The 11,030-nt window shown below is 38.8% G+C and overlaps 1 protein-coding gene across 1 annotated transcript in view; it reads right to left on the bottom strand.

Moving 5' to 3' along the window:
• Positions 1 to 6: 6 nt before the first annotated feature.
• The window catches only part of LOC135222734 (mucin-2-like), a 224,959-nt gene continuing 213,935 nt past the window's right edge, over positions 7 to 11,030 (bottom strand). Inside the window, exons 2-8 of the mRNA XM_064260975.1 lie at positions 6,240 to 10,255; positions 5,748 to 5,858; positions 5,195 to 5,390; positions 4,465 to 4,646; positions 3,881 to 4,009; positions 2,797 to 2,908; positions 7 to 2,239 (exon numbers count right to left, since the gene is read on the bottom strand). Of these exons, the coding sequence (XP_064117045.1) occupies positions 1,959 to 2,239; positions 2,797 to 2,908; positions 3,881 to 4,009; positions 4,465 to 4,646; positions 5,195 to 5,390; positions 5,748 to 5,858; positions 6,240 to 10,255 (5,027 nt within the window). The 3' untranslated portion in view covers positions 7 to 1,958. The remainder of the gene's footprint in view (positions 2,240 to 2,796; positions 2,909 to 3,880; positions 4,010 to 4,464; positions 4,647 to 5,194; positions 5,391 to 5,747; positions 5,859 to 6,239; positions 10,256 to 11,030) is intronic.

Genomic DNA, 11,030 nt, shown 5'->3' with positions numbered 1-11,030 from the left:
GTCTCATAAAGTATAATCATTTATTTAAATATTCAAATACAATATATAAAAATATTCTGTACACATACATTTAAAATAGCCCATATATACATAATTATTATCCAACAATTCTATCCACTGAAGTTCTGTGAGAGGAAATTCAATGGACATCAAATAATAGGTGATATTGTTGTTAAATTAAATCCAATACTTAAAACGAATAACAGATTATCGTATTCCATTCAAACAACAGTCTGAACATCTGAGTGGATTTCTGCCTATGTTATATACAACAATAAACAATAACTGACAGTGTAAGGAAGAAATGATAAGAGATATGATTGTTAGTCTCCACGAATGCTGAGACATTTTTTTCCATACTATCAGAGATAATGGCAGCATGTCTGGACAAGACGTAAACTAAAACTGTGCCTACCTTAACACAAGAGATATTGTAATTTAATAAAAATTTTGTTAGAAGAAAACAAAATGCCTATAATATACTTTCCAAACGGTTCGCTGGGCTGTTATCTCTATATCCCTCTTTGTAAGGCAAGCATCAGTAGTCACGTTTCCCGTTTTGATCCCAAAGCTCAGGTTCTGGGAGACGCAATTCACAACTCGCACAGATCTCAATACACTGCGTTCCTCTTCTACCACCGTACTATAATATCTTGATCGAACCCATATGAGCCCTAAAGCCTACAATAAGCTTGTTCTCGAGTATATCTGAATGGCTACTATTAGATGAGTAGAATTATTAATAGATTATATTTTAATGAGAAGGTCCAATTCCCAACACAGATTACAAATTAGTTGTTGGGTGAAAATGAATAAAATAAACGGAAATTTTTCCGAAATTCTCAACAACAATATTTACAAACTTATGTACATCTTACTACAAGTTTCGAGTTCATATATACAGTACTCACTGTATACAGATAAACTTAAGTTCGAGTTGCGATCGTTTCTTACACAATAAAGTAGTAAAGAATCAAAGGATACTGTTTCATATATCACTGGAGAAAAAACAACATGAAACAGGGAGGGGGAAAGTGGATGTGAAGAAAATTGATTGACATACCGAAAATGAATATAAAATCGGATGTTGGATATGCAGTGTATTCACTGCATGGAAAATATTTAAAAAAACAACGAAAAAAAGAATGCAAGCCTCTTTTTCGGGAACATTATTAAAGAAATAAATATTTGAAGAGCCATATTTCCAGTGAAATGTCCGAGAATGGGCGATGATCTGAAATTGACATTTCTCAAGTGTAAACTCTGCATCCAAATAGCCCTCCATTTATTCTGTCCCTTAAAAAAATAAATAAAAAGAGATTTCCATTCTAACAACAACGTATTCTTGGTATGCCATCTTTGGTAAAGCTTGAAAGATATGTGACACGTTTTTCTTTCCCATTAAGCATAACAAGAATTGAAAGGTCGAGCTATCATTGACGTTTCTTTGCCAAAAACGTCTGAAGATCACAGACCTCACTTGGTCTACGAGAAAAACAAGAAAAAGAGAGAATATGATGAAGAAATGAATAATGGATACAACACTGATTATTGTCTGGAAATGGTGTGTTAAAAGTTTCTTCACTAAAACTGAAATGAACTAAACCAAAAAGCAACGAAGACCTGCTTGCTGCCTCTTAAGACTTCATTTCTCAAGACTTTCGATTCTTAAGACATAAATACAACCAATATAATAAAGCAAGGAAGTATGTGTCACTGGGGGGGGAAAATTATGAAAGAATTATTGTCTGGAATACATGAACATGGAGGATGAGGGAATGATTCAGTAAGATAGTTTTGTGTAAAAGTCCATTTGATATCACCGCATCACCATAACAAGAAACCGCCGATTCTTGTTATCTGATTAGACTAATCTCTGATTAACTGGGTGACATTCCCGAGAGGAGAGACTAAATAGTATAAGGCAGGGGATGGATAACCAGAACTTGACTTGGTAATCACAGCTTCTCATCGTCGTTGTCATGCATGGAGAAGTAATTAGCCTCGGGGAAGTTCTCTAGATCGATGCAGGGATAGGCTGCATGTCCGTGTTCCAGCAACTGAGACATCTCAAACTTCAGCTCGGCAAAGGAGGGTCTCTTGTTCAAGTCCTGGTGCCAACACTTGGTGACGATGTGGTAGAATTCCGGACGGCAGTGCTCTGGGCGTTCCAGGCGATATCCTTCACGGACACGTCTCATCACCTCTCTGGCTGTCATGCCAGGGTATGGAGTTGAACCTGGAAGGACAATCAGTGTTATCCAACATAAAATCCAGCTTCACATGCAATGAAATGTGCATGTAAAGATATTCATGTAAACAAAGCACTGTACAGTATGTCACTACATATTCTAAGTGCACTGCTACTGAAAATAAACAGTTTCCTGAATAAAATAGTATTCATTTAGCTATAAATATAATACTTCTTGAAGTAAGTAACGCTGATGCGTCACGGCAGAGCATGTACTTTACCAAAGGTAATACTACAATATGAAATCATGACTTTCAGTTCAATGGCTAATGGCCAAGAGCATCCTAACAACTGTACAGTGCCTTTTAAGAATAGTTAGAATTCTCAACAAGCCTTACTCATTTATCATTGAAGGAAGGCAGAAATGTATTAGTAAAACATGTAAACATAACATCAATAAATAGCAAAAAAAAAAAAAAAAATAAATAAATAAATAAATAAATAAACCATGCCTCTTCGTCAAAAGAATTAACATGACAAAACTGATGCAAAACTGGATAATCTCTTTTAGATCTTGAAAATACCAACCGATGACCAAAACTCACCCAGAGTAACAATCTCCCAGCACAAGATTCCGAGACTCCAAACATCTGACTTGTGGGTGAAGATGCTCATGTAGAGAGATTCTGGCGCCATCCATCGTATGGGCAAGGCTCCCTTCGGGTGTTGAATGGGTAAATTAAAATAAGGTCCCACACGAATTTAAAGGAAAAACTGCACTACTTCAAATTATGACTGACTACGAGAAAATAAGGTTTACGAGCAAGAGAATGGGATGCCTGACAAAATGTGTATATATATACTTTGTACAGCAGTTGCCTTCTAGTTATCCTTCAGAATTGTGATTAGACTGACTATGTTTAACTACGGCAGGGAAATGTCTCTGAGTATGTTTAACTATGGCAGGGAAATGTCTCATTAGTGAACTAAGATCATATGAAAACTATTACAGCAAAACTCACATACATGCTGTAAAAAAAATTAGGCTTAGGCTTAGACTGCAGACTGGATTCTATTACAGACAATAAAAATAAAAAAGTTAAGTCACCAAAAGAAAAGTTAACACAGTCATCTTTGAATTGACAAGGTACGTTTTTGGGAGGAAATTCTTATAAAATAAAACAAAAAATGCTAGGGATGAACCTCCTCTGAAACTGAGCATCTACTGTAATTCCAGGTATATATAAAGACCTCGTTTAGCAGGACATCTTATGTTGAGAATAAGGTTTCTATGTAAAAGTATTGCTGCATTACAGATGATCTTATCTAACTTCCATAAACAGCTTATTTTGGAATTCAACTCCTTATCTCAATATACAAAAGATTTAAGTAGATTTCCCTACCTAAATATTTAAGCAAGGAAGGACAAGGAAGGAAGTTTTTATTTAACGTTATTACTAAATCTCATTTATCTCAAATTTTCATGTAACAATATATTTCATTATTGAGATGAAAACCCTATGAATCTGAATATTTAATTCTGTGTTGAATGTTTCATCTGACTAACTATTCTATTGACAGATACAAAGTTCTTGCATCACTTAAAAGGCAATAATGCGCTTACCTTTCACTAGCTACCACAAAAGAAAGTATATAAGGGAAAGAAACAAAAAGGGGGGAGCAACTTACCCTGCTTTTCTGCTCATAGATGTCACTGCCGATGTCTTTGATGTTTCGAGCGAGGCCAAAATCAGCAATTTTGCAGACTTTATTGTGGTCGACCAAAATGTTTCTGGCCGCGAGGTCGCGATGAATAATCTGTAAGGAACCCGACGTGAAAAAAAGGTTTCTGAAATAAACTCTAACTTCAGGCAGACTGTAATTTGAAGATGAGCTAAAGAGTTCCTCATACACTGTAAAACTCTGGCAGACATATTTTGGATAGAAATTTAAGGCCTCATTGCTTGAAGTAAGAAATCCAATATGATGGGAAATACTTGAATTTCAACAAAAGCTCTAATTTAGGGTGCTTTAACAATATAATCTTCTTAAACTTCAAGAGTCCCAAATTTGAGCTTTTCGGATTTCTAGAGAAATTGCTGTTGGATAGTAATTTTTTAATTGCTAAGAAGAACAATATATTTTCATCTCATCCCTCTACTGTCTTTCTGACATCCAAACTGCTCCATCTTTTTGACCTCGGGAACCCAGCCCCCTCCCCCCAAAAAAATCTGAATAAAGAAATGCAATCCTTAAGCACCCCTCCTCCTCACCCCTCGCGTCTGAAGGTAGTCGCATCCCGTGGCTATCTGGCAGGCAAATCTCGTGAGATCCTTCGAGGTCAAGGCATCCGTGTCCGAGGAGAAGTTGAAGTAGTTATGGCGAGTTCGGTTATCCCTCAAGAAGGTCAAGAGCTTTCCGAACATCACGTACTCCATGACCAGGTAGTGGGGTTCTGTGAAAAGTTGGAATGGGTTAGTTTTTCAAGGTAAACATTACCTCCGTAAGGGACAACGAGAATGAAAACTTCGTGTAACTGGATTTTTAATGTATTATTTAATAAAAGATGTTTGAAAAACTGACTTGTCATTTTTAGTTAGATGGTAAAAAAGGCTTCTTTGAGTTGGAGAAGCATAATGGGATGCATAAAATAAGGAAAATAAACTGGCAAAATCTCAGTACGCCAAATAATGTCGGTGCAACAAAATGGAAGGTTGCTGTTAATTCTTACTCTATATTAAGACAATGGTCTGACTTTTAACCACAACCACAACGAACATAAACGAATTAATACTGTTCTATATCACATGAAGACAGCAAATTTAAAAAAGAACTAAAACTCGTCTATTCTGTAGGGGCTACAGTACTGATGAGAAAATACTAAAAGACAATTATAAAACATAGGAAGCAACTTATTTAGAAAACGCCTGAGAGGGAATCATCCCTGTGGAGGGCTGTATATAAAACCTAACAAATGAATGAAAAACAAGACAAGTCAGTTACCTTGCTGCGTGCAGCATCCCAAGAGAGTCACAACATTTGGATGCTGTCCTATATGCTGCATGATGGCCAGTTCCTTCAGAAGGTCCTGCCTCTCCTTCACTCCTGCTCCTTCCTTCACGCCCTTCACGGCAACGAGAACGGTTGCTCCTGGAGTCCCGTCACAGGCACATAGTTCTCGCGCCTCTGCCTTCCACACCTGAGGAACAAAAGGGCACGTCACACGATACTCCATAAGCGACTTTGTTATTTTTAATGAACTAACACATTCAGGGTTTAGAATGATCCTGGTGCAAGGTTTCATATTTTCGTCAAATAAATGGAATATCACCTTCCAATAGATATAGAAAAAATATGTAGAAAAGTGAATGTAACTGGAGTGTGAATCTATTTAGTCTTTAAACGCTCAGTATCTTTATGTAATACCATTTCTTTGCTGCAAATATACCCAAAAATTCTTTTATATTAGATACTAGACATATTTTCTTCACCCTCCACTGTAGTTTGTGAGGAATGCACATGAAATACACACTTTATTTTTTTCTCCATCACTTACCACACCAAAATTCCCTTCGCCTAAAATGGAGACAATACGAAGCTTCGTTCTTGGAAATTCCCACGGTGAGTACTTTGGGTTTTTGGCCTCAACAGAAGATGGCTCAACGTCCTGTAAGATAAAAGCACCTGTTATAAAAGCCCCCGGCCAGCACAACTATCACTGTATTATGCTATGGGATTATCTTAGGCAAAAATAAACTTAATATGATAACAAGGCTACAGTGGATGACTATATGACAATGAGGAAGTGAAGGTAAAGCAAAATACGAACAGAAAGGTACGGTACAGTAACATTTAACTGTAAGCCTCTCAGAGCGACTTATTTCTTTACCCATAATGAGTGAAAACAAACATTTGTATGGAGTTCCAGAAATGAGTCACTAGATCAGGTAACGTTACACAAACGCTAGTTGTGATCAAGAATGAAATATATAAAGATCGAGTTCAGTAACTGTTTCTTCTGACAAGATAAAGTCTACACTTCACTTACCAACGTATTCGAATGCGATGGCTTGCGAGAGTGGTGGGTCACAGGAGTGAAGCCTTCAGCTCGTTCTTCGCTGTCTGGCAGAGCTTTCTGCGTTTTTCTGAGAAACTTACGGGCCAAGAATGCTGCCAATCCTGCCGCAGGAATGATTCCAATAACACCAATGACATAAATTGTAGTGGAAGCTGTGGAGGTGTTTTCCTCAAAGTTCCCACTGTCTATGTCCTCGGCGGCAGCGACTGAATTGTCATCAGGGACAGTCATCTTGATTGGGTAAACTCCAAATGCTGAACGAGCAGACGAGCCAGAAGAGTTATTATTCAAGGAGGAGTTTCCTGCTTTGGCACTAGGTGTTGGTGCAGTGTCTTCTGTGATTGTTGCATACGTAAACGTATCAAAACTAGACTCTCTGCCGTTAGTGTTTGGTCGAGAATCTGTATCATATTCATTATCAGGTAACTTCGGCACTGATGTGGGCCGGTGATGGGAAGTTGGGTGCATTCTAGTTGAATAGTGTGGTTCTGAATCGGGAGTTTTGCCTTCTGCTGTTCCATTTCTGTTGAGGTAGCCTTCATCAATCAGCATTAAACCAGGTTTTGAGGATTCGTCCGTTGTTTGGATGGGTCTCATGGACGGTCTGTGAGTAGTGATATGAACAGTAGTGGAACGTGTGCGAGTGGTGACACTGGCTGGAACAGTTGAAGATGCGTAAATAGGTACAGATGGAACAGTTCCAAACTCTTCATCTTTTTCCCTGTCACCAGCTGATGAACTTGTGCGAACAGGTGTTAGAGTCTCATCGGTTACCATTTTATGATTGCCATTACCTTCAGTTTTATTGAACGTTGGTAAGCTGTCGTAAAAATCTTCAGACGAGGGTAACATGGATGGAGAGAGAACAGGGCTCAGGGATTCTCCACGTACAGGCTTTGCTGCAGCTTTTCTGGTTTCAGCCGGTTTGAAGGTCGTGAAACTCGAGTCGTTAGTGGTACTTTGCACTTCATTTTCACTGTCTGTCTCATTCTCTATGTCAAGTGGCTTTGCAGTATGGAAAGAAAATGAAGTTCTTATAGAGGTCAAAATATCCTTGTCTGACACTTCTGCCTCAGATACTGTCAAGACCTGACCATCTTGAGTTTTTGGTTGGGGGTTTGTCACACTTGTAGGAGGATTTTCAGTTGTAGTTGCAAGTGTTGAACCAAGTGTGACTTTAAATGGCGTTGATGGATGGAAAGTGGTTGGAGGAGGGTGTGTTGTATGTCGAGGAAGAGTGCGATTATCAAGTTTAATTCTGACTCCATCCACTTCAGCATGCATAATATAAATGCCTCGTTCTGCTAGTTGCTTATTGAGGGCTTCTAAATTGGTAGCTATGTTGGATACTTTATCTTTACCTTTATTGTTATTTGTTGCCGCTTTCATTATCTCTGTCAAACTTTCAATAACAACTTGTTCTGGGGATTTTTCTGTTGTGGTAATTGGTGGCGGGAGTGTTGTGACAGATATCACGATCCCAGGTGTACTGGAAAGATCTGTTTCTGTTGCAGAAGTTGGACCTTTTTCTGTAAGAATAACTGGTGTAGGGAATGATGTTGTAGTAGAGACCACTTGTACAGGTTTAGCAGAAGCACCTGCTCTTATAGCAACAGTCTGGTCTTTTTCTGTTGTGCCAAATGAAATAGTTTCTTTGGGAGCCTTGAAGAAATCACTTGAATGAGTTATTGGGGGTGGAGAAGTTGATCGAGGCCTCCCAGGTCTCCGCCTCCTTTGAGGCCTTTCGTGTTCTGATGTTCGGTCAGCAGTCTTTATGCTGTCAGGGTGTAGTATTGGTCGGGAAGGTCTAAAGAACTTCCTTCGTGGTGATACAGTTGGTTTGTCCTCACTCTGAAAAACGAAATCACTATCTCTTGCATCCAATTCTTCAAAAGATTCAGTTGCATTTAAAGACTTGCTTTTTTCCACCTCAGATTCTGTATCAGGCAGCTTGCTTTCAGTTAAGTGGTCCTCTGCAACATCGGTTGTTGTATTCTGCTCATCACCCTTCATGTTGGAAAATCTTGTCGGGGGTCTTACTATCCTCCTAGCTGCATCAGTTCTACCAGGTGGGTTATTATTTCTCTCGGTGAAACTGCCTTCTGAAGATGTTTCCTCTTGATTACCCACTACTACTGGAGACTGGGTACTAAATAGACTTCTGATTGAGGTGATTTCAATGACTTCTTTATCATCCTCACTAATACTCACATTTTCCTTTGGCCTTGAATCCTTGAATATCTCTTCAACACTAACCATTGTTCTCACTGGCGGCAACCTTTGAGGTGCAGTGATTGGCCTTTTGGTTGTAACAGGTGTTGTCGTTGTTGAGGAACTTGTATCAATGGTCACTGCTGTTGACGATGATGATGGTGGTGGTGTTACTTCTCTTGTTGTTGTTGAAGGTTCTGATGTTGTGGTTGTTGAAGTTGTATGTTCAATTGCCTGTACCTCAGTTTTAGGATTCTCTGTTGTGGTTGAAGTTGTGGTTGTTCTTCTGTTGATAAATGATACTCTTTTATCAGTCTGTGCAAGAATTTCCGATGCTTTTGTCGTTGTTGTTGGTGTTGATGTATGACTTATGCTTGAAAGAGTTGAAGAATTTTCTTCTACTACAGATTTTTCTGTAGTTGATCTTAGAGGCCTTCTTGTGGGCCTACGCCAAGCAACTGGAGACTTTTCTGATACAGGCAAAGCGGTAGTGGTACTATCCGTTGTCGTAGTTATTGTAGCAACTGTAGTTGTTGAACCTGGTCGAGTAAACCATGGAGGAGTTCGTAAAGGAGGTCTTTGTGTTGTTACCGATGGCTTAACAGTGGTAGGCTTAAGGGTAGTGGTGGTATTTACTGTAATGGTAGTACTATCTGGAGTACTGTTTCCAAGGATCCTCTCCACAGGTTTCGGGAAAAGAACTGAGCGGCGATCTGATATTGTACTAGGGGATGGTGTTTCTAAAGATTTAGTTGATTTTTCTTCAGATACAGAAACTTCATCCGATGGTAATGGTGGTGGTAAAGATTCAGTTGTAGTAAGTCTGGTGGTTATTTTGGGAGTTGTGGTAGTGCTAGTTGTAGTTGTGGTTGGGGTAGTGGTGGTGGTAGTGGTAGTGGTGGTGGTGGTAGTAGTAGTAGTAGCAGAAGTTGTAGATGTTTCTGGTGCTGCTGTAGTGGTTGATGGTCTCTTTGGGAACTTTACAGTGTAGGTTGTTTTTTCCTCAGTTGCTGCTGTACTTGTAGTTACAGGTGTTTCTGAAGTGGTGGATGAAGTCTCATTTATTTCTGTTGTAGTGATGTTGTGAAATTGGGAATCTTTGCTCAGTTCGTTCTTCTTGGCTCTTATAGCCGTGTCCTCTGGCTCTTCCAAATCCTCATCATCCAGAGGAGAGAGCGAGGGATGTGATGGAAGGGGTCCATCAATGACAAATGGTTCAGCATTTGGAGTGTGAAGCTTCTGACCAAATCTGTTTAATATAAGAGGAGCTCCAGTTGTCGTCGTCGTTGTTGTTGCGGGCCTGGGTGGAACGAGGTCTGACCTGCGGAATGCATTCAACCGAATAGGACGCGCCCTGCTGGGGGGTCGCCAGGAAGGCCTTCTTGGAGGAAGAGGCCTACGTCCTGTCACAGTACCTATCCGGTGTATAAGGACTGAATCTGAAGAGGGTGCGATTCTCAAATCAAGATCATCAGGAGGTTGTAGAGTTCCAGATCGAGCGATTCTAGGAAGATTGATTTGAACAGCTCCCTCTGGGATATACAGAGGGACGACTAGGGTCTCTGCTCCTCGATATTCTGGTTCCTCTCCAGCAGCCTCTACAATGTCAGAGCGGATGCCAAAGTCTCCTTGCAAAGTTTCTAAAAGGGAGTCGTAGTCTGGGGCAGACGGTGCATCAGACTCAGCCAACCGATTTGTTATGACGAACTGACTACCAGGCGACCCAGGACGCCGAACTTCTGGTGAACGAAGTCCATCAGCTCTGCTCCAGATTTCTGCAAAAGAAGTTTTTTCAATTAGAAATTTAATTAAAAGAAATAACATATGCACTAAAAAATTTTTTTTATGCAAGTTTTAAGAAAATTTAGTTGTATATTATTGTTATACTGCAAATGTTCTAATTAGTTACATTTTCCTCGCCGAGGAGTAGATGTAGCAGACTTCAAAAGGAGGGCATGACTGAAACGCGAACCTTGGGCCATGCACACAGTCAGTCAGCATCCATACAAATCATCTAACCAAAACATTACTATAATTTGTATGATAAGCGAAGAAACGTGACCCTGTCCTTTCAATGATTCTCTAAGATAAACCAATATATATCAGAATGTTTTCGATAACATTATATCTGCGTTCTCTTGTAGCTGGTAAAATTTACAAAATTTACGAGGGTTCGATTGCTCAGCCACAAGAACAAAATATACAATTCCAAGTTTGAGATTTAAGCAACTCATCTTACATGGTTTAGTTTGGCAATTCTGGTACAGTTTAGAATCTTCCTACTAGAATAAATACACACAAAATCATACCAACAACGAGTATATATATATATATATACATATACATATATATATATATATAATATATATATATATACATATACATATACTATATATACATATATATACATACATACATACAATATATATATATATATAGATATATATATATATATATATATATATATATATATATGAACTAATTTTATAGATCTCTTAGAAAGCAAAATTGCCTCCTTCGATATCATGTCTAAAGAACTAAGAACTAAGT

This window comes from Macrobrachium nipponense, chromosome 20 (assembly GCF_015104395.2).
Source record: "Macrobrachium nipponense isolate FS-2020 chromosome 20, ASM1510439v2, whole genome shotgun sequence".
Lineage (NCBI taxonomy): Eukaryota > Metazoa > Arthropoda > Malacostraca > Decapoda > Palaemonidae > Macrobrachium > Macrobrachium nipponense.
The sequence above is the reverse complement of the archived record's forward strand: the minus strand, read 5'-3'. Positions and strand labels throughout refer to the sequence as shown.